Source organism: Rhyacophila brunnea, unplaced genomic scaffold (genome assembly GCF_057557595.1).
Source record: "Rhyacophila brunnea isolate RB1 unplaced genomic scaffold, BYU_Rbru_1.0 scaffold_9, whole genome shotgun sequence".
NCBI classification, from domain to species: Eukaryota; Metazoa; Arthropoda; class Insecta; order Trichoptera; family Rhyacophilidae; genus Rhyacophila; species Rhyacophila brunnea.
Genome location: NW_028233361.1, coordinates 5,127,785 through 5,154,521, shown reverse-complemented (window position 1 = coordinate 5,154,521; position 26,737 = coordinate 5,127,785). Strand labels below are relative to the sequence as shown.

Below are 26,737 nucleotides of genomic sequence, written 5' to 3'. Positions count from 1 at the left end.
CGGCCCAAAGAGGTTGGACGGTCTTTAATATACGACCATATATTTCCGATACAACATTTCACGGTGAACTACATACGTACAAATTTTCGGACACAATCCTAGTCACCACAGCCCAGCTAGTCACTTCGTGAACATGAATATCATTGTCGCTTTCCCTCCACAAAATGTTTTATGTAACATTTTATGGACAAGGATAGTATTATAATTTCTAGATGCTCTCATGACGAACCAGAGACAATATTGTTTCGGCAAGTGACATGCTATAAAAATTTGACTATAAGCTTTTGGCTGTTATAAAAATATGGCAGTAGACACCTGTCACGCCAAATACAATTTGCGAAAAAAAGATTTTTTAATTACTTTAAAAATAAATTATAATTTTATATCTGGGAATTAGGATAGATTTGGATAAATGTCAATGTGTCATAATCTTAAATTAGTTGACTAGACGGAATAATTAGATAATGGCGAGATATATTAAATAATTTTAAATTTTAAAAGCTAGTTGGTGCATAGCAAAATTTGAATACCTAGGGGTGCACATCGTGGGAGATGGTTGTTTGCAAAGGCTGGAGCGACATTCAACTCGGTGGAGAATGTCTGGGGCTCATGACTAGAGCGACATTCAACTCAGTGGGAATGTCTGGGGCTCACGACTAGAGCTACCAGCTAAACAGTAATGAAATAACATAAAGCAATAGTAATTTGTTTATTAAAATAATTTTACATTTACATCACTGTTGACCAACCAAGTCAACGTATGCCACGATTCTGGGCAAAGTATTTCTGCATTAAATTTACACGATAACATTCCGAAGTGACATTTTACCTTCGGAAGAAAGAAAAGATACAATTCATTTAAGTAATTTTCTATGATTGGTTGATCCGAGGCAGTGAAAGTGAAAATGATCTATCGGACAGTACAAATAGACTATTCTAAGAAGATAATTTTTGGGTTTTCTCTTTTACATTTTTTTTCATTTTTTATTTTATTTACTAGAAGATAACTATTTTTAAATATTCTCGTCGATTCTTTCTAATATTTTAAATCTGAAAGCCGATTTTCCCCATCGCGTCACATTCAGACAAGACCGCGATCTGTCCTCTGTCGCATGCGAAGGTCCTTGACGCGAATTCGAGACGCCAAATGGAAAAAAATACTCCCGGCTGCCTGATTCAATCGAAGTAGTGATACAGGCCATAGGGCTGAGGCTTGTGGCCGAATTCTCGCAGGCCGGCGAAGGGGTCGCCTTTGTCTTCATCGGGCTTGGGGGTGGTCTGGCGGAGAACACTGGCATACGTGGCTCCATCTCCATCCACACTTTCCCCCATCCCTGGCGCAGGAGCCCCGTTGGGCGGCCGAGAGTAGTCAATGTCCGCGTGCTGCTGGTGGTGCAGGTGCGGGTGGCGTGAGGGCGGAGGGCCCATCCCGTTGGGCGCGCCCCTGTCCGGTGGCATGCCCAGGTGGGAGGGCTCTGTCTGCTGCAGGCTGAAGGCGCGGGCATACCCCGCAAAAGCTCCAGTACTCGTGTTCTGCTTGTCTAGGGTGTCGAGGAGCCCCTGAGGTGCGGGGGGTTCACCCCGGGAGCCACCACGCCCCGCCTGCCGCCGGTAGAGGGGTACAGACTGGACAACAGGCTTGTCGGTTTGCCACGGTAGGTCTAGGCAGGGATCCTGCGGCACGAAACCTCTCTGGAGGAGGGATCGCTCATCCCGCTGGGCGGCACCGGGGTGGTACGCCCCCCCACTGAAGACGGCGGGTGTGTCAAAGTCCCGAGTGAACTGCTTACCGCTGACATACTGCCCACCTATATGTGGCTTCACATCCGCTATTGGCCAGGGCCGATCAATTTCATTGGGAAGGACAGGAGGGGGGTGGCCGTTAAGGGCGCCATAGTTGACGAAGTGGCGCCCAGGGCGGACACCCTTGTCACCGAAGACGTCCTCCACTGTTCTCGAGTAGTCGCCTGCGTGAGGGAAAGGCTCATGCACCGGAGGTGCAGGTTTCTGGGGACGGGGGGGCGCCATGGTCCTCTGCTGGAACACCATGTCCATGAAGTGGGCGGCACACTCAACCCCCTGCGTGTCTAACAAGTGGCGGTACCATTGCAGCTGCGCTTCCTGGCCCTCGGATGAAATGTCCCGATGGCCAGCATGTGGCAGCATGACGGGGTGCATGCGTCCTGATGATGGACTCCTTTCTGGAAAGTGGACGTTCTGCAGGAATTGGATGTGGTCTTTCTCCTGGGGTGGAGCAGCACGCTCAAGCTCCTGGTACTTAAGGGCAGCAGGGGGATATGGAAGGCGCTCAGGTGGCATTGCGATGGGGGCGGTTGTTCTCAGGAAAGCAGGGCTCATCAGTTCGTTAAAGTTGTCAAGTGCAAACCCGGCAGGGACTGGCGACGCATCCGGGCTGAGTCTCTGCTGGGAGAGGAGGGGCGCGAAGCTCTGCTTGGAAGGTGGGGCAGGAGGTGCCATGAGATGCTGTGGTGCTGAGCGGACAGGCGGGCCCCGGACAGGACCATTGGATCCCAGACCGGTGTCCAGTGGCTTCTTCTGCGACTGTTTAAGAGGCCATGTAGGCGTGCTTCGACCATTGGGGGAGGCCAGCGTATAGGAGTTGACTGTCCACGGGTTAACAGAAGGGTTGGTCTGCGAGGGGTGGGGGTAGAGAGTAGGGGCGGGTGGCTGAGATGGGGGCGCCCGGGCCATTGGGAACGCGCCCCCCGCATGAGGCTGCGGCTGTCCAGCGCCCCCGAGGAAGTGAAATAGAGGGAAGGGTGGTGCAGGGGCATCTGAGAGGCTGAGCGCTGGTGGCGCCTGACCGGGGACGGGCTGGCGAAGGGTGACACTTGGCGGAGGCAGTGGTGGAGGGGGCCCGAGGGCGGGGACCTGATGACGCCCGGCTTGCTGCAGCTTAATATAGGCTTCGGGCTGCAGTGCCCGCGGGACAAACTCAGGCGCGAGCGGGTTAAGCGTGTACGTCTTTTTGAGTTCCACCCCATCCAGCTGGGAGCGTAACAGTGTCCAGGTAATGCCGAAAAGACTTTCATTTTCGTTGCAGATGCGGATGAAGCGTTCCCAGACCTTGCGGCAACGACCAATGGAGCAAAGGGCAACGGGGTCGCCTACCACAGCCACAAGGCTCTGAGCACGTGTGATGGCCGTATTAAGCAGCTTGCGGTTGGAGAGGAAGCCATAGTCCAACTCTGAGGCGGCCTGGCATGTGCGGCGTGTGCGCACGGTGGACAGGAACACAGCACGGAATTGCTTGCCCTGCACGTTAAGCACGCGCTCCACTGAAACTCCGCCCATTCGGCGCTTACGCAGTTCGGAGCGGATGCGGAACACCTGGTCGGCGTAGGGCGTCATGATGCCTACACTCTGTTCGTCTGGCTTTCCCCAAGCGGGCGGCCACTTGCGGCGCAGCTCGCAGATGCGCTCCACTACTTCGTACACCTCACTGTTGTTGTAGAAAGCGGTGGAGTTCTGGTCCTGCACATCCTCCCCCCGCGTAGTGAAGAAAGTGAGCGGGTAGAACTTGTCATGGCGCGGTTGCTTGCCGCTAGCCACCAGTTTCTGCTCGTAGAAGAGCTCCGAGGTGAAGCCGATGATGGCCTCGTGGGCGCGGTAGTTCTCGCATAGTAGGATCTTGCAGGGAAAGTCAGCAGGGTAGCGCTCGTACAGCCTCTCCAGCAGCGAGATGTGAAGGTTACGTTCCTTGGCAAACTGCGAGAACAGTTCGGGGCTCAGCTGCATGTGGTCTCCGGCAAGGACTATCCGCGATGTGGGCGTGGCCAGGGCCAGCGGCATCAGCGCCTCGCTCTCCATCGCCTGCGCCGCCTCATCCAGCAATATGTGGGTGAAGTGACCTGCCGATAATTACATTATTTATCTGACATCGGAAAATTATTTTTTAAAACCATGCGAAATGCATATAGATAGTGATTGATTAGCATGAGCACATTCTTTCTTGATTAGAACGGTCCTATTAACTCTGTAAGTGTCACGAGCGAGTATATTTGCCAAAGTTTTTATGTAGCACCAGGCCATATGCGAGCTAACTCGCAAGATCTTGTTGAAGTCGAAGCTATTAAATATTTATTTTGACTTTTGTCATATGAAACTGTATACTATCTGTTGAGAAGTGGTCAAACTTTTTATCATCTGCAATTTAAGTGTTGCATTTCACATTCGTTAGCTACCGCTAGGGGCGTACCATCATTTGTTCGCTCATCGGCAGACATGTGATACGGGATACAGGTAAAGTTGTGATTATATTGAGATGCACGTCGCGTACTGTCGACATGACAATGCACGGTGACAACTTTAATCTATGGTTTCGTGTGACAACTTTAATCTATGGTTTCGTCATTTTGCAGAATATTTTAAACGATCACCACTTCTGTAAATTCAATGATCGAGAGTGCCAACTCTAATGTATTAGTATTTTGAATTATTATTCATTATTCATGCTAATTTCAATTAATTTTAACAGTTTCTACGTGTGCGTACGTTGAAATTAGTTACGATATTATATCCATAGATAATATTTTGAACAGAACCCAACCTGCAGACCACAGATAATAGACAACATTCTTATAGAAAATACGTAGTGCCAACTGCTAAAAACAAAAAACACACAATTTTGATATCCCAGTAAAATTTGGGTGGCAATGAAAAGGCTAACCATATAATTATTATCCTCATTCCCTATATTGTTGTTTAATTTAATAAAACGCAATTTTTTTTGTAGTACTTATTCCACTTTTAATCAATAAATTAGAACCGGATTCGTCCGCCTCAGAGAGACATTTTCAACATTAATTGATATATTTGAATAATCCCGTCAATGCTATCATCATCGTCACATTCTTTCGATGCAAACTACTTCGACTGGAAAGTAAATATCTGCTAGTTAGTCATTGAATCTTGATTCGATATAAACTGAAGTATATTTTTTCAAGAAACCTGTAAAATTTAAGAGATAATGTTAATATTCTCACCTTTGGGCAGTCCCAGGGTCGACAGATACATTGATATTGACAGGGTCACAACTACTATCCGATGTTTTAAGATGTCTTCCAGGCAGGGTAGTCTAAAATTTCTTACTCCTCCGTTCATTTCGATCAAGCAATACTGAAAAACAAAACAATCACTTCAACATTCCAAGTATATTTCGAATGACAGCATTCTACTGAACGGACACTGAAACACTGTTAAAAATAAATTTGAACGATGTGGCAATAAACCGATATACACATGAGCAATTTAAGATGTATTCTCTTTTCACTAGATACGTATATAAATAAGTCCAAGCTAAACAGATCATGCCATTTACAAGGGTGGAAAATGGTCTGGCTGGACACCTTTGTGGCGAGACGAACAAATTGGTATCATTGCATGCAATTGCTACATATTTAAGGTGATTACTCACGACGACCACTGGAAGTCTACGAGTCTGCTCATGTAATTTGAGTTTTAGTAACAAACCAAAAACTCTTATATACTAAACGTTTGTAACTCCCAAGTCATGACAGAAAGAAAGGGTCTATTGTGTTTTTCATCATCTTCTTTCATTTGCACAACTGTGGCATAGTCATTTACTAAATTTTTTTCTCTGGACAGATTTACTTCCATGGACATGAATTATCTTTGCGTTTCAAAACAGTTTCAAGAGAGGACCATTAAACAGGTTCATATCTACAAAAATTAAGTCATTTCTGGACTTTGCGATGTATTTATCTCAACATGCTCCATGAAATTAAGCCGATGACCCTCGTAACATAGATGCACAGGTATAGATAGGACTATGGGGTGGAATTGAATTTGTCTTGCCTCGTTCACCTTGTTTTTATGATACTGAATAATATTATATTATATTTACCTTTTGCACAACTTGATCCACTGTGGTGACCCATCTCTTGTGATAGTAAATTCGTAGAGGCCTGGCATCCGCCATTCCCCCTTCTAACCAAGGGTGAAGGTAATCTTTTATATATAAATCGGCTGCAGAATTAGAGTGTGTACAAATCAGAATTTTCGATTCCGGTTGGAGCAGTAATTGCTTTATCGCCTGAAACCGAAAATTAAAATATGAGATAAAATGTAATGACCCGTGGCATATCTTTGATTGAAAAGAATATATTTTGAGTTGTGCAAGACTAGGCTTCTATAATTAAAATATATCAATTACACAGCATTTAAAAACACCCTTAAAAAGAGTATGCATCAGTGATGAGATAATCATCATAATGAATAGAATCACAAGCGTACACTCGATTGTATGCCTACATATTATAATAAACTTTCGAATGTGAATGAAACAAAAGAAAGCTCCATTCTTTATTACAATGTGGAACAAAATTAATGTTACTTTTCAGTTTATTGCAGTTATATTACAGACACAGGCGGTCCTCGACTTTCGTATGTTTCTTAAAATTCTGATTTTTGACAATAATGCAAAAACTGTATGCTTACATGCAGTCACTCCCCGAAATATTTTGCCCTTATAATTTTATAAACATGACTGAGAAATGGAGAAACTGCAGTGTTGATATTGACAAAGAGAAATTAAGGACTCATAAACTTCAAACGATCGAGACGAAGATGGAAATAATTAGGCATTCTGAAGTGGCGAATCTTTTACTTCGATCAGCCGTTATATCGGTATACGGTATCTGCAAAATACATATTCTGAATATATTAGGGTTTGAAGTCTTCGTTTTGTTAGGAGAAATATTTTCTATAAAAAAAAAATATATAAGTATATTTGGTTTATATCTACATTATATTGCATGTTCTTTCAGTTACTTCACTTTTACATTGTCAAGTTCACGACTTTTGCAGTTGTTTTGCATTTAATCTCGAAATTGAAAAATTTGCACATGCCTTGGTTTTACACCCACGGTGCGATATGTTCAAAGATTGTTTCCAAAAGACACAGCATAATGATGGATGAAACGGAGAGATCTTTGCCATCATGGATTGATGATCAACATCGAAAAGGTGTCCCTCTGATTTTTTCAATTATTCAAGCTAAAGCTCTTAGTTTTGCATGAAGATTGGAAGACTCGATTAAAAAAAGATTCTAACATGAAATTTGAAGCGAGTAAAGGCTAGTTCGACAAATTTACACCAAGGTATTCTTTACAATTTTTTTTTTCCGACCATGTCCGATCCTAATAGGATCACATGTGCCTCCACGGAGTGGAGGTTTGTATTAACAGATTAGCCACTTGCTCAACCTATCAGGTCCATGCTCTGACTCATACACAAATTGAAAAACAATATATGCGCTTGCCAGACCCAGGATTTGAACCTGGGACCCATGACGCGATAGGCCGACGTTTAAGCTGCGTGGCCATCGTGGGTTAAATTTTACATGATATTAAATTCACCGGAGAAGCTGTCAGTGCAGATAAAGATGTCGCAAATGAATTTAATTCCTCATTGTCCAAAACATTTTAAAATACACTTTTCGATGTTTTTTTTCACATTGCTCTACTTTCGTACATTCAACGTTCATAAAAATTTTCAGGAATCAATTATGTATGAAAGTTGAGGACCGCCTGTACTACTATTTTATACATGATATTATACGATACAATGAATGCAATTTTATTATTTAAGTAGTTTACTAATAAAGTGCATTCATTCTTTGAATTGTTTTTTTAATCATTGATCGCGAAAATTTTGCTTATCGCGACTGTGACCAAAATTTATCTGCCTCATTTCACTGAACTTAAGAAAATTAACAATGAAGACATAAAATTTTCATATACCTGTGCCAATGTGTAAGTTTTTCCCGTACCGAAAGGGCCGATGATGAGAATAGGAGGAATGGGCACCCCCACAGGGGTGGTGATGGCGAGAACGGCCTCCTTTTGTTTGGAGTTGAGCCGAGAGTCGAGGGTCTCGCTCCACTGTCGGTGAGGAGTCCAAGGGATGTTCGGTTCCAACACGGTGTCGGGGAATATGAGTCTATAGTCGGAGATTTTATCGATGGCGTAATGCCACTCGCAGTAGGTGAGCCTGTTCAGCTGGAACTGCACGTCCGCGGAGAAGTCCGTGTCTCCGCGCATCGCCAGTTCTCGCACGGTGACGGCGGACAGCCTCAGATAAATCATGTTCTTTCCTTTGTCTTCTATAAGAGATTCGTAGACGCGGCGGGGACCTCCACCGGTTGCCGGTGACGCCGCCAGGAGAACGGTGGTGCAATTGTTGAGGATGAGTCTGCCGGCAGAGGTGTCCTCCGAGACGTCTTTTCCTAAGGTCAAAAGAGCGAACAACTCTCCAGAGTGCGCATATTTTGCAGTGGAGGTAGCCATTCCTGATGGCGCCAGGAGGTAACTGGCCGCCACCCGAAGCCGACAGGTCAGGTTATATCGCGCCACCTGTTCATAACGTGCCATCTCCTCGACGGACAGCAGCTCATGCATGCGCGTCCGGTAATTGTTCCGGGTCAAGCGACGCTCAGTGACTGTCGCCTGAGTGAGGCATAGGTTGTTGGCCCGGGGGGCAGGGTATGCATTCAGGAGGTCCCGGTCCCTCTCGCATGTCTCGGAGCCGTGTGGAGTAGCCAGGCCAGGATAAACGGGGGAGCTGAAAGGGACTACATCCGCGTTGCCCGTGTCCCACCTCTCACTGGAGGAGAGCACCATCTCTTTTCTGATCTCTTTGATTTTATCGGCATCCGTGACGGGGACTACGTCCACGCACAAGTGCTTCACCAGGACGGGTTCGCCGCCCAAGTCGAATACTACAGACTGTCGGAACGTTCCGTAGATGTCCGTTGAGAATATGACCTTTATTCTATGCTCCAACGTAGGGCCTTGGTCCGTCGAATCAAGGGACTTCTCCGCATTGGCGGCGGTCCACTCCTGGTCAGATGTGAGATCTGCTTCCACCACCTTGTGCCCCTTCTTGTTGGGTTTGGGTTCACCGGGAAACACCTGTTTAAGGATGAAATGGTTACGATGGGCATCCTGCAACAGAGCCACGGCCTTCAATAACCGTTTAGTTTTTAAAACAAATGTCCATTCCCGTTTGCTGACTTTCGACGAGACCGTTGTAATTAAATCGGAATTGCAAATTTCTTCCACTCCTTCCAGTCTTTCCTTCATAATTTTTTCGGGTGACGTCGCTTGTATCCATTTTTCGAGTAATTGTTCTGAAAGAAACAGATTATGATTGAACTAACGCTTCGAGAAGACAATATACGAAAATACTTAATTTTGTCAACAAAAGCACAAGGACACAAGCACATTAAATCAGCGTGAAACATGGGGAGGGGCTATTTAGGTCTTTGGCTGCGAGCGCTCGCGGTTGGATAATGAGTAGGTATAGAGCGGGTGGGTGTTGTGCAGCATTAAACAGATATAAAGATAGGTATCTATTTGACACTTGACCTAAATTAAAAAAATATCACCTGTGTAGCTCTTGCCATAAAGCTCTTTCTCACAGGCCCTTTGCATTTTCATCTTTCGGTATTCAAATCTAAAAAGAAATAAGTGTATCTGAGAAGAGAACAGAAACATTTGACAAAAACTCACAGCGAGAACTAAAGAATTCCTCTGTTTGCAGGATATTATACAAAAAAATATTAACAAACACCTGAATACCTATTTGAACTTAAAAATTTTGATATCTAACTTTGTTGTAAATTGTCAAGTAGTTGTAATGAATGGTTTAATAATACATAGTTCATTAATCCAACTGGATAGTCAGCAACCGTCAGATTCCCAACCATTCCCAATGGTTTGCCAGAAATTTTACAGGAACGCGATTTCCGACAACTAATTAGTGTTGCCAGTACCTAAAATTAATTCAATAAGTCTCCAAAACAGCAATACATTCATTAAAATGTCAACTTGTCATGAAATTCCAACCTGCTATAGCTCGTCGTCTACAATAACAGAGATTTAATGGCCGTGTTCATTTATTTTAAATGTATAAAATATAAAAAATGCTTGGTGAATAGTTAGGTACCCACTTAGTTGATTTATAAGATTTATATGACAAAGGTTTTTAAAAATTACTTTTGCCCAAAGTTTTTCCAAATCGTCCACATGCCACATTTTCATGTCTACATATGACTTAGGGTTACATGTAAATTGTATGTATAACATTTCACCGTAGCACAGTTCGCCGTGAGCTATCTTATCGGAAAGGGATGACCGTATACTATATGGTCATTTCTATAGCACCGCGATGAAAAAATTATGCGTTGTTCTGTATTTCTAATTTAATTACATGCCTATTTTCTGTCATCCCCTTGTATTTCGGTAGTTTTTGTTACGAATTTAGTGTTTTAGGTGCAAGTCGGTTTACAAAAGCCAGGCGGGAACCGTGCCAATTTTTATAGCCAATTTTGGTAAAATTCATGAATTCAAAAATGAAAACCTAAACTAACCTAACAAATAATCCAGTATATCGGCTACTTACAAAATTTGTTTGCCGCTGGTTTCCTGTAAACCGACAAGAGCTGTGTTTTATTTAGACATGAATTTTATCTCAATACTATACGACCCAAAGAGGTTGGACGGTCTTTAATATACGACCATATATTTCCGATACAACATTTCACGGTGAAGTGTGATACGGCGAACTGCGTACGTACAAATTTCGAGACACGATGACTTGGATGACAATCGAATATAAATTGATAAAATCGATATATAGTGTTAAAAATTAGTTCCTATATAAATCCAGTTGATTTAATACATAGTTTAGAATTTTATTCTAACTCTGCATAGAGAATATAGCTGGAATTATGGGATAATAAGAACAAAGGCAGTTTCTTGTTCGCAAACGGTTACATATAAATAATAGGTATTGACTACCAAGCTATAATATACATAATTCAACTGAACTTCTACCGTGTAAATGTCTAAAATATTAATATGAACATATGTCGAAGAATAGTGTCTTTACCATCTCGGTTTTTCTTAATCCTAAAAATATTATAATGATCATAGGTAACACAATACGTCGGGGAAATACCAGATATGAAATATCCATAACTACGAAAATAATAAATGAATAATATTTTTAGGTTAGATTCTGTCTGGACAGTTATCACTTTGACAAATCATCAGGAGTAGTTTGACGGTTCAGATCAAACGACTTCTGACTGTCAGGGAGTGGTCAGATGATTGCGGTAACAGATAACCAAACGTTAAATCTTAAACTGTTTCCGGTTTACTTAATGCGGATGCGCAACCTGCCAGAAAGTAGTTGTCAAGTGGTTCTAAACGTTCACTGGAACATACCTTAAAGCTTATATATACAAGATTTAAGGGGGGACATGCTCAGCGTAGGTCAAAATGGAGCTTTTATTCTATTTTCAAAGCATGATCCTGGACATTCCTTTAACGTTGTAGATAATCTATTTATATAATTTTGAAGCCTTATTATCCTTTATATTTATTTTAAATATTTGATGACTGCATAAAGTATTTTTATTACATAAAAATTACAACACGAAAAAATTACTAGTTGTCCTCGTAGGGCCGATGTTTATGTCACTTTTCTACAAGTCAGTGTAGGTCAGTCAAAACTTTGATCAGCCATTACTCAAAACTACCAATACCTAGTTGTAGCACTATGGAACTGATCCATCGAATTATATTATATTCTTTTTAACACTACAACGGGCCATGAGGCCCAATGGTGGTAGCGCGAAGTAGAAGTGAAACGATCACATAAATACCCGGGCTTTGCGAAAATAAATATATTGTGACATCCCAGTGCCTTACACACTGGACCTGGACTGGTGAATTTGAACACCCACTCAATCTAACTTTTTTTTTCTAGGAATTATTTCCAATAGTGATATTTCTAAAGTATTTAAAAAATAAAACAAATTACCCCTCAATTATTTTACCTGTTTTTTCTCATTAGGATTGATAACTACTAAATTTTGTATAAATAATGTGACAGTAAGTACTATAATAAAATAAAAATAATTATTTTACGCAGTAAACAAACCTATGTTAATTAATTATAATAAAGATATCATACAATTTGTAATCAGTTGTGTAAACATATTTTTTTTACATCAATTCTTTCAGTTATCGAATATTACAACTAAATAATAAATAATTATTATTAACATCAAAGTGATAATGGATTCGATGGGCTTATAACGTAGCACCAAATCTACTGCAATACGATACTAGCCAATGAAAAAGACGGTAGATTCTGAAGCACACATGGGAAAATATGCCGGTTCAAGTTGCCGGTACGATCTGATCGGTGAAATATTTACCTCTCCTTCCATTCTGCTAATTCTTCAGGGCCATGCGCTTCAACACATTGCGCCCCATATCGACAGGTACCTTCGGTTCCCAAGGAACTGCCGTTAGCTTCCCAACCTTCGCAGAGAGCGTAAGTATCGGAGGTGAAACCTCGAGGTGGAGGTCTCCATTTCCAATCTCGACCTACAAGTATAAGTTAGTAAACAATATTAAGTACCCATAGAATTAATGACAAAATATAAAAAGATTTAGATCTAAAAATAAGTCTAAAAACATAAATTCTCAGGGCAGCTATTTGTCTGCTTGGATTTCTGTGGTAAATCAGATATTATAGAGGTGTTTTAAAATTCTAGTAAAAAGTTTGTAAATTTTCAACTAAAATTTAAAAACATTCCTGATTTACCACAGAAAGCCAAACGTACAAATAACTGCCCTGAGAATTGTTTTTACACTTACTTACGCTGACAGGGCTCTAGCCTGGGGGCCCGGGCTTAGGAGCGTCGATCACTTAAGCGAGATAGACACACACTACAAATTCGCGCTAATAGTAAAAAAGTCGCCTGCGACGCTATTTAATCAGTGGAATTTTATTTTATAATTATTTTTAGTGTTTCTTGGCTAATAAAAATGACTATTTATCCAATACGGCGAAAGGCCGCATGTTACTTGGCAATCACAAAAGGGGGTCACGATCATTGCTTTTCACAGAACCCTGCAGTTCCGCAGAATACCATTACTATAATGTAGAACGGCTCTTAACCATAGCGATATGTAGGGGGGGCCGCTACAGGATATGGGGGCCATGCACGCCATATATGGAATTAATATGAACAAAATATGCAATGAAAATCTTCATTTACTTACTGCTAAGAAGTTACAGCATTGCATTCGAAATTGAGTAATAACTAGCACTACCATAGGAACTCATAATTAGGTACCGTGGCCTGACTACAGACGGCCTCAGATTCCATGGCAGCTGTTTAGTTTTGATTACACGTATTTTTTTCCAACAGCATCCCCACAAGTAAAAGTTGCCGTACGCTACTGATACATACATAGACCAATATTACTTTTTTTTTTCCGACCATGTCTGATCCTAAGATCATATGGGCCTCCACATAGTGGAGGTTTCTATTAACAGATTTTGTTTTTACGAGAAATGGATGTCAGCCACTTACTCGACCTATTAGGTCCATACTCTGACTCATACACAAATTGAAAAGCAATATGTGTACTTGCCAGACCCAGGATTCGACCCTGGAACACACGACACTATAGGTTGACGCTTAAGCCGCACGGTCATCGTCGTTTAGATAATACTTATTTGTTTATTTGTATCTTTAAATCTAGTATAAAGCTACGTACTGTCCAACACGATCTTCTTGGCTACGTGTTAAAACTGTAAACTAACAAGCTCCTCCCATTTTTAACCGCACTACGATTGAAGCGCCTTCCGGTTAGCGACGGGTTGTCCACGTGTTAAAACTGTGAACTAACAAGCTCCCCCCACTTTTAACCGCACTAGCGACTTCCGGTTATTGCCTAGATCTTGTTGTCGGACAGTACATCTTACCATAAACACGTAAGTAAACTTTTACGTAAAAATTTGCACACTTTATTAAAACAACACTCTACGAGACCATGCATCTCTACTTCGGGTGAAAAAATAAGTTTTGTTAATTACAGTTGGCGCTCGGTAATCCGCCACCCATATTTTTTCACCTATGCCGGGTTATCGGAAATGCCGCGAACTGCCGAGCGAACGGCTCTCCACTCTGTAATCTGGCAGTTTAATGTGAAACTTGCCGGATTATAGAGCAGGAGAGCTGAGTTGCAAAATGCTGGACTATTGGACGTGCCGGATTGGTGAACGCCGGATTACCGAGCGCCTACTGTATATAGTCCTCCATATCGTCAAAAAGTTTTCTATTTCTTTTGTCAGTACATCAAGAAGGCAATGAAGGATGCGCTATTAATAATTGTCAAAATAAGACAGTTTTAGAAGGTTGGATTCGTTTTTTGTTAGCTGTTTTCAAGAATCTGAGAGACCAATTCAGGAAAATCACATGACGATATGGAGTAGCTACTGTATATTCAATTTTGATTTGTTATGAAGCAGATGTATGTAGGTCTGTACTAACTTTATTTATAGGCTTACAAACCTTCATCGGACATGATAACAGTCTGGTGCTGGTGAGTGGCACAATGCGCCCGAAGCCCAGCGCGGTCACTGAACGTAAGTGAGCAATACGAACACGCTGTCCCTTCGCTCTGCTTGCCCACCTGCTCAATTTGTTTCTGAAAGTTATTTACATTTCCAGCCGCATCGCCGCTGGATTTTCTATTATCCGGTTGATTTCGTTTTCTATTCATTTGATTATCTGTCATATTAATTCCCGCCGATGCTTTGTGACCGCCGGCGGTCGCGGCTTTTCGATTCTTGTCTGAAGCTTGCGAACTAATCGCCCACGACTCGAGTTTTGAATCTAGGATTAGCATCTCTTCGTCTAATTTTTGCTGCGATATTTTTTGATTATTTTTTTGTCCATTTGCTATTTGAAGTACACTTCTTAACCTTTCTAAAGCTTTCTTGATTTCTGCATTATTATGTGGGCCAAAATTCGAGTTCATCCATTCCCCGCAAGCTTGCTCGGCTTCATTGTACAATTTCAACTGAAAAAGCGAATGAACTAGACGTCTCCGGACCCTGGCTCCGAGATTGGATCCGTCGGTGTCACTCAGGATCTTTATTAGCTTCCGGCAGTCTTGCGCCACCGCGTCGTGAAGGTTCAGCTCCAGGCTGCACTCGGATCGACTCATTAACCATGATATAACTTTTTCGCGTGGCACTTTAAAATTAAAATTGGGACCCAATATTTGATCGAATATCTGGGACGCCTGAAACCATTGTTTCTGTCTCATACACTCGAGCGCTTGGTTTTCTTTTTCTGACATTCTGGCCGGATACTACTATTAAGTGACGATTAAAAATAGTCGATTGGTTACATTTCTTTCTTTATTTTCGTGTATACATACGGAAGGTTAGTGTGAGAAACGACTGAAAACCTGGAATGGAAAATGTCATTTCAGTAATGCATTCGTAGCGTTGTATTGATATGAGTAATGTTGAATGGTGCGCTATTTCAAGCGGACTAATATATTTTTTAAAGATTATTAAAACGAACCTTAACCTAATTGTACATCCACAAAATTACCGATTGAACATGATTTCTATACAATTGACACAAAGTGAAACTACACTACCGCCATCTTACTTTTGCATATTATTATTTTTATTTACATGTTAGTTTTGTCCTTGGATTAGGGATACGTGTACTAATCAGTAAAGGTTTAAAATGTTTGTAATTAATTGACAATAAAGTTTTATAAATTAAACAGTGCCTCAATATTATCCTTAAAACAAATAACATGGTTTCAAACCAAAAAGTTTGGACTGTGCTTAAAGAAAAAGCCTAAACATGTCAACGAGACGCATTGATGTCACCTCAAAATTAATTACAGTGAAATGAGGTACACTTTGCCGAAAATGGGCCATACCGGAGATACAATGTATAATACTGGTATATATATAATATTACAAATAATGTAAAATAATAACAAAATACTATGCGGAAAACCTATAAAAACAGTAGGTAATAACAAAAATGCTGTTTCGCACAAGTACCTACGTTGTCGTAAAAATAATTATTTGTACCAATTCTACTTTTACAATAGGCAAATATTCTATTATAAAATATTTTTTTCATTAAATTACGTTAAGCGAATTATCTGATCTGTATCGATTAATTATTCTTGAGGTGCTCACGTAAAAATATAATCATATTAGCAGCTGATGGCGTTTTTATCTAATAATTGATTGTAATTTTGATCCTTCAAACTTCATACACCAATCATATCTCTAAATATTTGTAGTTCTCCTTTATTAAATTTAATCCCCCCCGCAGAAGGCCGCGACCCATGAGTTTGGGAAGCACTGAAAATTTACTAGAGGATTTAACTGAGGACATGAAACACTTATTATTCGAATTTGACTTTGAAGTTCTTGGAGATAGGGCTTGCTCTTGCTTCTTCGCGTGAGGTTATATTCTACTAATCTATTTTCCTTTTTCTTGTCGTTGGTCATTCCTCCCTTTTTATTTACTGGTCATACCCGCGCGTCTATTTTTATGTAGGGAGTTTGAGACCCCTTTGTCTACATTCTGGATTTGACTTTCTTATTGTTTACATGTTGCGTCTGACAGTTCATTCTAAATATCAAAAAAAATATCTTGGACGAACGTTAAGTGATATTTAAGTGAACGTTAAGTGATCAGTGATTATGGCGCAACATCTGAATGACCGTGAGGAGCATATTCTAAAAGCAACACAAGACGGCGAAGCAGAACTGCTACAGGAGGAAAAGTTCAACGTACGAGCGTCAATTAAGATGCTGATGTTTGAGGTATCCTCGTTACGTACCATATTTCAGCAGGGGGACCGGCAAGAAATAGCACAACGCCCAAAAAACAATTCTTGGCGGCCTCTACGGTCGTAGAGTTTGGTCTAAATGATAAGTTGCGTCGGTGCGACCATTCGTCATCAGCTAACCATCTGACGGAGAGGACCATCGCGGCCCTCCAGAATGCGATGTTTACCCAACGGGACAGCTTCTGGAAGGGTATGCAATGGTTAGTGGATTGGGCAACCAATCTTCAAAACATCATGACAGCGATAGGCCTGTACCAAAAACTCGATGAGAGTTTTGGGGACAACGCATAATAAAATTTACGAGAACATGACTCAGATCCTTACCGGAAGGATACCTTTACTCGGGAGGTACTATCAAGGATTCCTCCGAGCTCAGAGTCCCGGAAGGCCCTCGAACTCACATAATGGTCGGGGTACTCCCAAGGGGCGACGTCCTGTGGGATGGGAGTTCTCCATCGGAGGTACAGCACCAGGGATCCGTACTCTAAGTGGAGGTGACCGCATCTGGACGACCAACAACATTGGGGCCGCCTAAGAGACTTTCGGGGAGTCTGGATGGCGTAGTGTACCACCCCCAACATTGGTAAAAATAATAGCCGTAGCCCGCATACCTTTTGTGAGGACACCACCATTGGTAAATCCTTCTTTACTTTTACGGAAAGAATTTCAAACGCAACAATCAGCAGAAATCACTCTCGAGATCGAGGATTTAAAGAACTCAGGGGTTCTAGAAGAAGCGGGTCCAACCCCCAGTTTTCTCTCAACCCTGTTTCTGATCAAGAAACAAGACGGGACCCTATGCCCTGTTTTCAACCGAAAGCGTTTGAATGCGTTCCTACAGCCAAAACCATTCAAACTAATTCACCATTACGAGGTTCCAGCCGTCTTACAAACAGAAGACTGGCTAGTAATCATAGATCTAAGCCAGGCGTACCTCCATGACTTCTCAACATCGTCGATTCGTTCGACTAACCGACCAAGGGGAGCTCCTACAATTCACGTGTCTCCCGTTCGCGCTGTCAGCCGCTCCGATTATGTTTGCATCCCTGACCAATTGGGTCGCCCAACGCCTACAACTTCAGAGAATATTCACTTACCAGACGACTTCTTAGTAGCCAACCAATCCGAGAAACAGTCTCGGTTCAGGTGGAATACAGGATAACCTTCCTACAGTCTTTAGGGTGGTTAATAAATATTAAAAGATCCTGTCTGAACCCAAGCCAACAATGAGGGTTCCTGGACATCATGTGGGACACACACAACAAGCGGAGGTTTCTGTCGCCGGAGAAGTGTGTAGCACTCCGTCGCCATCTGATAATGCAGGTACAAAAAGGCAGTTGGTCCCTCAGACAGGCACATATCCAATCCCTTCTGGGGCGACTCAACTTCACATCCTACCTCCACGAGGAAGGTTGCATTGCCGACGGCTACAAAGCTCCAGTCATCAATATTGTCAAAGTCCCATTCTCGCCAATAGGAGACAATCCCACCACAGGCCTAACAGGACATCACGTGGTGGCTCCAGGTGATAGGCTCCTTAGAGTTCAATCACTTCCTGACGACAGACGCAGCCGACACAGGCTAGGGAGCCCAACTGAATGAACACCACATATCAGGTACGTGGGTACCAGTTAGTATGGCATGGCATTCCAACAGGAAGGAAATGTTTGCAATTCAATCTCGGGTACAATCAATCATAGGATCAGATCTGCTTCTGCAGACAGACAACAAAACAGTGGTGGCATTACATCAACAACGAGGGCGGCACAAAATCTGTCACCCTCCTAAACCTATGCCGACAGATACTAGTATTTACCAGTCGAGTCAACATCACGTTTACTGCACAATACTTGCGCAGAAATTACAACTTTACTGCGTGGCAGATCATCTCTCCCGCAGATAACTCATTCCCGAATGGCACCTCATCAACACCGTAACCACCCCCCTGTTTCAAAGATGGGGTGTTCCCGAGGTGGATTTATTCGCAAGCGAAACAGCACATGTCGTTACAACGTATGTCTCACGAAACGTTACAGACAGTGGCGCGCTGTTTCACGACGCCTTCAGCCGAGTATAGAACTTCAGACTGGCGTGGATATTTTCACCACCAAACTTACTTTCACGAGTCCTAGCGCACCTGAACTCAGCAAAAGGGAAGTACTTACTAGTGGCACCGAGCTGGAAACAATGCTTTTGGGGAGTGGACTTACGAAAAAGGGTGATAGTACCTCCTTATACAATGCCTCACCTACATACGACACTAGTAGGTATGGAGACCAACCGTCCACCTCCAAGGACCCAGGACCTGTCCCTTTAACTATGGATAATTTCGGGTGGGGTGAAATAACATCAAATTGAATGGTGGAAGAAAGGGCACTCTTTACTTCCAGATGGCGGTTTTCGACTCTAAAAACTTACAAACCAGCTTGGAACAAATGGAAGACAATGACATGGTGTAACATGAACCTAATGGATCATAATAGCCCTCAACCAATGTAATTGGCCAGATACCTAGGCTACTTGCACAACATGGAGGGTTTGTCGTACAACACCATCCTGGTGCATAGGTCAGCCATAGCCACATTTTGCAAACCGATTATCATTGTAGATTTCAGCATCAACGTGGTAGTACAACACAATATGTTACGGGCAATTTCGGTACATAAAACGAAACCTGTTAAACCACCGGTTTGGGATCCAGGACGAGTGGTAGATCATCTTAGGAAAACAACACCGGTGGAGTACAACCTATTCGAAACGTCTCACAGGACAGCTACTGACATGCCCATGGACTTCCCATCTTAAATGGGAAGTCGGAAATAAGGCTTGTAGGCCTAAAAAGCGGCTCTTGACCTCCTAAGTCAATTAGCGGAGTGGAATACATATGACCGTACCATTTGTTTATTTTGCGGGATTCTGCTGGTGTAAGGGATGAGCGGAAGCAAATACTTAGATATTAAGTATAAGGAATAGTGTAATTGTAATTTACCAATATGCGATTTTATAATATGTACCTGGAATCTCTAATATGGACTAGGAATGTACCGTATAAGTCGGTGTACAAAAAACATTTAGAAACGATTTTTAAATCGATCGTAATTCTGCGAGCTCGTAACTTTCTTGAAATCTGTAAACGCAATTCCTTCTGGATTAAGATCACCTATCTTTTGACACCTCAACAAGATGATTCCAAGGAGGTTCATTTTTTCGGAATGTCCACCTGACAGGTGGGGTAAGAAATTTTCAAAAAAAATAAATGAACATTTTCCGGATTTTTTTTTTGGAATCAAGTACACCCACTTATATGAAGGAAAACAAAAAAAAAAACTACAGTCTTTGAAATTGTCTGATTGCCGAATAAAGTGGACAAACGGCTCAGCATTTTGTAAACACATGTACTCTGTGGCGGCCATTTTGGGTAATCGACCAATCACAACTTTGCAATGGCCGCTGCATGTTAAGAGACCGCCCCTTTATTTAAATAAATCAGTTATAAATATCCGTTCGAAGAGACACCATGTATGTTGTCTCTAGAAAAAATAAAGATAAATAAAACGTAACCATTTTGCACACTCGCAGCCGTCCCTTAACTTGTCACTTCCCCTGCTTTTTGAATGTAGGTAGGTTGGTACCTACTGCAAGTGACCATGGTTTTGAATTAATAATAATTCCAAATACTCGACAAAAAACCATTATAACGAACGAAAAGTTCGCCATTTTGCAACTCTGATTGTTTATTTTGTTCTAGCAGGTTAGCAGCTTCTACAATATGATTTTTCCTGCTTTGTACGTATACCCATGGTGTTATGTTCACTCTTTAGTAAGTACCTACCTATTCAATCTCTTTGTTTCAAGCTTACTTTAAGCAAATTATTGGGAAAATATTTATTTTCACTACTTATGGGGCAGCTTGCATATTATGAGTAGGTACCTAAAAAACGGAGATGTGATAAATTAAATTTAATTTGTGGGTCATTTGTTTGAATTTACTAGTGTCTCATGTCGAGCAGGTCCCTTTTGATACGTGTTACCACTATTGGCTCAAAATACTTGTACACGTAATAGCCGTATAAAAAAGTAAACCAAATATTTGAGCGCCGAAAATGTTCTGTCAAATTGACTTTTGGCCGCGGCCCGCGCGATGTCAGACCCAGAAACTTTTAGGGATATTGTTTTAACTTAACTGTATATTTAATTTGTTCTAGTTATGACCGATTAATTAAAAATTTTAACATCACAACATATAGTATTTTCCAAGTCGTTTATGCATGTGAGAACTTGTACTCCATCAAAATGGAATGTAACCAAGACGTGGAATTCAACAAATCGTATTCAAAGTGTAAATTGATTGTCAAACGATGGGAGAAAAAATTTGTTAAAACCAATGGAAGAATTCCATCAAAACATGATATTAAAGAAGCTTCGCAGGTCGTGCGATGTGCTTATAAACATTATTTTAATCTAAAATCTAAAGTGCTGGAAACGTCGTTCATGGATATCCGAATGGATTCCGACGAAGATGATCTTTCAAATGCTGAATTTGATTTCCCAGAATCTCTCGAACCAGATCTGAACGATTCCAATGTCAGTTTTCAATTATTACCGACGACAGAGCAAATAGAAAAACTCATGAGTGACAAAGTGGAAACTGAAGAAATTCAACCCCAATTTAAAACCGTGGTCGGCGTATGGGGCGATCACCTGAACAAGAAAAAAAGTTTACAATCTGAAGTTAAGACAGCTAAAAGTTCTATCGGTAAGCATTCCTCAATGTCACAACAGCTGTTTAAGAGTTGCAGCTTTAATATGAGAAACCCGAGGAAGTCTTTGTCATTTAATAAATCTCAAGTAATTCCTGATAGCCAAAATAAATTACCTGATACCCAATCAGTCCCTTCTGTGTTAGATGACAGCCAAAATGAGCTCGGTTTGAATATATCAGATTCAATTATAAATTTAAAAGCTGACAATATGGAAGTCAATAAACATGATATTTCATACACTTCTGTAAATGCAGTCCATAATGTGATGTCCGCATCTACACCAATTTCTGTTAGAAGTATCAATCCTGGATGGCTCGAAAGGTGCACTGGAATTTCCGCTCCAATAAACGACAGTCATTCTGATAAAATACAAAATCCTAACGGTGGGGAAGTTGAAAATGGAAATCTAGTCGAAGAGTTGAATTCTAGATATGGGTTGAAAAATTTGACAGTGAAGCCGCTGAATTTTGACGACAACAATTCATGTCATTCAGACTATGTCGAGAACAGTGAATCGGAAGAAGAGAAAAACAACTGCAAAATTAACAGCGGTTATAAAAAAATTAAACACATCGTAAAGAAATGTAAAATTGACGATAATATAGTAATTGAAACACCAAAAGAAATATCTCCGACGAATACAACTGACACGTTCACTGCAAGAGTTGGTGCAAGGAAAAGAATGGCTAAAGCTCTAAAAACTTTAGAATCTGACAGCGAAACCGAAGACGATAAAAAAACTGACATTATTTCGGGACCTAAACGAAAAAGAAAAATTAATAATCCATTAAAAAATAATCCTAAATCCAAAGAAGTCGATAATAATTTTAATCACTTTGGCAATGATATAAATTGCGCCGACGTTTCTATGCCTCGGTATGCAATTAATTCGTCGGTGCTGAAGGAGCACAATTTAGTCGAAGGCTTGACTGCGGCTTTAGAAATACCGAACAAAAAGAAGAGGGGTAAACGGATGGCGACGAAAAATTTCACTGACGATATGGAGAAGCTCGAAAAGAAAGTCAAAGACGGTAGCCTCAATGAAAACTTTGTTCGAATAAATATAGAGAAAAAAGTATACGCGCGAGGCAAGAAGACGATCAACTTCTCCAAGTTCAAGAAACAGCAGTGGAAAAATAAAAAGAAGATGCTCGGCTATACGCCTGAGTTTCCCGAAGGCGGCGTTTTAAAATGTTTTAAGTGTAATCAGTCCGGACATCTGTCCAGGTATTGTCGCGCTCACAAAGGAAACGAACTATTGGCTCTAGAAGATTGCGAAGACAAAAGTTCCCATGTCACTTTACATGATGCGGAATTGAAGACGGATATCAATAAACCTTCTGTTTCTGAAATGGTGGCATTTGAAACTATAACGCAAGAAAATGATGAGTTTAATCAAATGATGAATCAGGAGTTCTCGGACACTACTGCGTTTGATGCGGCAATACATCCTGTGCCGACAACTTTTTTGAAGCTCCTCGAGGTGCCGTTAAATAATGTTAATGCTTCCCAAGAAACCATCGCGCCTTTATACCGACAGAATGAAGATGGAACCTGTATTGATACACCCGATGAAGTGAAAGACGCCCTTCGACTGTTTGGCCATTCGAGTTTCAGAGGTGGGCAAGAAACTGCTGTCATGAGAATTCTTAGCGGATTGTCCACACTGGTCACGCTGACCACTGGAAGTGGCAAGTCTCTCTGTTATCAATTGCCAGCGTACCTCTACGCTCAACATAATAAATGTATTACCCTTGTCATATCGCCATTGGTTTCTTTAATGGAAGATCAAGTCATAAACATGCCGAGTTTTGTCCACGCAGCCTGCCTGCACACTAATCAGGCCCCGACCCAGCGTGAAAAGATTATTGAACTTATAAAAAATGGCGACATTCATATTCTCTTGATATCTCCCGAGGCTATCGTCTCCGGCGAGAAGTCCACCGGGTTCGGAAGTATTCTGAGGCAGCTTCCACCCATCGCATTCGCCTGTATTGACGAAGTGCACTGCGTATCCCAGTGGAGTCATAACTTCCGTCCCAGCTATTTGATGATATGCAGAGTCCTGCGGGAAAAATTGGGCGTTAACTGTGTCTTAGGATTGACCGCCACCGCTACTAAACCCACTGTTTTGAATATAGTAAAGCATTTAGGAATCAGCGACGGTATCGACGGAGTAATAACCAACTTGCCATTGCCGAATAACCTAAATATGACAGTTTCCAGAGACGGAAAGCGGGACCATTCACTGCTGGAAATTCTTCAATCTGAAAGATTTTCTGAATGTAATTCGATTATTGTATATTGCATTCGGCGAGATGAATGTGAAAGAGTAGCCGGACTGATAAGGGCATCTCTGCCGGGTTCCGCTAAGCATCTGCCGCCGAAAGAAAATAACGATAAAAATAAAAAACGAAAACGATTCAGTTGGATAGTAGAAGCTTATCATGCAGGCATGTCCGCTTATAAGAGACGTCAAGTCCAGAAGGCTTTCATGAACGGCGAATTAAAAATTGTAGTGGCCACAGTGGCATTCGGTATGGGAATTGACAAATCTGATATTCGTGGTGTAATTCATTACAATATGCCAAGTAGTTTTGAATCATACGTACAAGAAGTCGGTAGAGCTGGAAGGGATGGTCTTCCAGCTCAATGTCACGTGTTCATCGATCACAATTCACGAGATAAAGATGAATTATTGAGGCACATACACGCCAATTCTATCGAACGACACGTTATTAGAAAATTATTACAGAAAGTTTTCGTTCCGTGTAATTGCTCTACAATGCTGAAGACAAATTCTAATATTGAAGTGACCGCCAAAAAATGTTTAGGTCACGAAGTAGCCTTTTCCGTTGACGAGACGGTTTCAGAATTAGACATACCATCGGAAAATATATCGACATTGTTGTGTTATTTAGAATTACATCCGAAAAAGTATGCCAAAGTTCTAAATAATGTTTACATAATGTGTAAAATCATGTCGTATGGTGGGTCATCAGCGTTACTTCAAGCCGCTGAAAAATGTCCACCTTTAGCGATGGCCATTGCTCTTAAGAAAAAATCCGGCTCAGACTTTGATGATGCTGGTTCAATCGAGTTTTGCGTTATAGAAGTCGCAGCGGCCATCGGATGGGAGAGCGGTGTTGTCAAATATCACTTGAAGAATCTAGAATGGGACAAACAGAATGGCAAGCCAAAAAAATCTTTACTTCGAGTAGAATTCAATACTCTGGGATTTCACATCAGATCGCCGGGAGACCTCACCCCTACGCAGCTCGATGAAGCGTTGGATCTACTATACGAAAGAACTCAGCTGCAAGAACAGACAATGTTACATCAACTGCAAGAAGTAACTAAATCATTGACTACGGTATCATTTCCATCTATTAAATATTGTTCGAATCTTATAGATCATGATGAGTGTATGAAACGTTCAGATCAATTGAAGGTTTCCATTAGAAGTTATTTTATCCGCGAATCGCCACTTGAGATCAACGGCGAATTGGACGAGAGACCGGTTAATAATGAGCAAGTGATAGCGGACGTTCGCGGTCTGCTGTCGACTTACAGAGATTGCACATTTTCCGGTCGAGCCGTCGCCCGTATCTTGCAAGGAATCAATTCACCTAATTTTCCAGCAATCGTGTGGGGACGCTGTCGATATTGGCGATCCCATATTTCTGAAGACTTTTATAAACTTATGGACATAGCGAAACACCAAATAATATCGTGGAAATAAACAGGACGACCTGTTCTCTGGGATTTTATTATCCAGAGCAGTGATATACTTTTAATGTATCTTAAACTTTTTTAATAAGAGTATGCTTATATTCTTCTTTGTTTATTCAATTTTAAAATATTAGTTTTACTGTATTATTTTAAGAATGGCACACTTCTTAAATAATGTGTGATATTTATAATATTAATGTTTGAATTTTAATAATACATAATAAAAATATTCTATCAAATTGCTTGTTTTTATTGACTGTGATGTAATAAAAATAAATATATTATTATTTAGGTCATTAAAGTCCCCTTAAAGTTAGGCGCGTATCTTAAGGCTATACCTCAACTGAAGCATGGTCTAAAAAGATCATAACTATGCGACGCGCGCGGATTGTGCTAATGACGCGTGCTGAACGGAACATAATTTGCCATAAAAATTCAACATGCATCCATTTAGTGGTATGTTTATTGTTATAATAATAATATATTCATTGACATGTTTTCTTTTTCGAATAAAGGCATGACGATTTTTAGTCATCTTTACACAATATAAGAATATATTCTTACGACGCCATCACAAAAAAATCGACATACTCCCACCTCGAATGTCGCTCGGCAATTGGCGATTAATGCGAAATTTCGTTCCATCTATCGTTGAAAATTATTTGCCGTTTCACTTATGTATGTTCTTAAGGACTTCTGCGCCTAAGTATGGTTCTGCATCGCGCTCTAGGTTTTTAAACCTTTTTTGTTTCGTATGATTTTGAGTTATGTCATGTGTGAAATTTCACATAGAATAATATTTTTAGTTAGATTTTGCTCGTAAGTGTGACTTCCTGGTTTTGTGATTAAATGCCTTATAATATCATTGTCTTTTGGCTTGAAATTTATACATCCAATATCCAAACCAACATCCAAATGTAATGGTAAATCAAACAAAGTTTTTTCAATCAATAGTATTATAATTCGATGGCACATTAACAACCCTTAATACAATAAATATAAAAATATTTTTGTTACACATAATATATAACAGAAAATACAGATAAAAGTTTTCAGGAAATGTTGACTAATCTTATTACAGGAAAAAGTTATTAGGTAGGTACACAAACCAATAATTACACGCTTAATATTTAAAATAAAAGATAGTTTATAAGACGGATATCTTAGAAATATTATCGTTTCAAATGAACATAATAAATATAGATAGTACAAAGGTCTTGTATTGCAATGGACCTTTGAATATAATATGATTCATAAAAAAATATTGCCATAAATTAAACTATAAAATATATTTTCGCTAGATTTTATATTTTAATGATGTGAAAAGTCTTCATTATTGCTTTAATTAAAATGACATTTGAAATCTATATGGTTTTAATATTCATGAAATATATACTTAACAGAATTGTGCAAGGAAAAAATCTACTTGCTGATTACATCATATTATTTCTATGATTGCAGTTCAAAAAATAAATGATCACTGAAGAAGAATGG

General features: G+C 40.8%; 2 protein-coding genes across 3 annotated transcripts; one reads left to right on the top strand and one right to left on the bottom strand.

The window, feature by feature from the left end:
• Nucleotides 1-692: 692 nt before the first annotated feature.
• Nucleotides 693-15,543, bottom strand: Helz (Helicase with zinc finger). 2 transcript variants are annotated; one of them, XM_085959366.1, is made up of 8 exons: nt 15,446-15,543; nt 14,423-15,326; nt 12,272-12,443; nt 9,431-9,498; nt 7,785-9,172; nt 5,888-6,076; nt 5,007-5,139; nt 693-3,872 (listed from the first exon to the last, which is right to left on the bottom strand). In XM_085959366.1, exons 2-8 carry the CDS (start codon nt 15,213-15,215, stop codon nt 1,177-1,179), a joined length of 5,439 nt encoding a protein of 1,812 aa, XP_085815492.1. In that variant the 5' UTR covers nt 15,216-15,326; nt 15,446-15,543; the 3' UTR covers nt 693-1,176. The 2 variants fall into 2 exon arrangements, with proteins under 2 accessions (XP_085815492.1, XP_085815493.1); XM_085959367.1 differs by having other exon boundaries at nt 694-3,872; nt 15,476-15,543.
• Nucleotides 15,544-20,840: 5,297 nt separating this feature from the next.
• On the top strand, nt 20,841-25,391 carry RecQ4 (RecQ4 helicase). Its single transcript, XM_085959454.1, has one exon. The coding sequence runs from the start codon at nt 21,042-21,044 to the stop codon at nt 25,251-25,253; it is 4,212 nt and encodes a 1,403-aa protein (XP_085815580.1). The 5' UTR covers nt 20,841-21,041; the 3' UTR covers nt 25,254-25,391.
• The last annotated feature ends 1,346 nt before the right edge of the window (nt 25,392-26,737 follow it).

Coding starts and splice junctions, on each gene's coding strand:
- Helz (XM_085959366.1), bottom strand. CDS start 15,215: ATGTCAGAAAAAGAAAACCAAGCGCTCGAGTGTATGAGACAGAAACAA. Junction 9,499..12,271: donor TTAGCAGAATGGAAGGAGAG/GTAAATATTTCA, acceptor ATTTCTTTTTAG/ATTTGAATACCGAAAGATGA. Junction 5,140..5,887: donor TGGATCAAGTTGTGCAAAAG/GTAAATATAATA, acceptor TTTGTTTTTCAG/TATTGCTTGATCGAAATGAA.
- RecQ4 (XM_085959454.1), top strand. CDS start 21,042: ATGGAATGTAACCAAGACGTGGAATTCAACAAATCGTATTCAAAGTGT.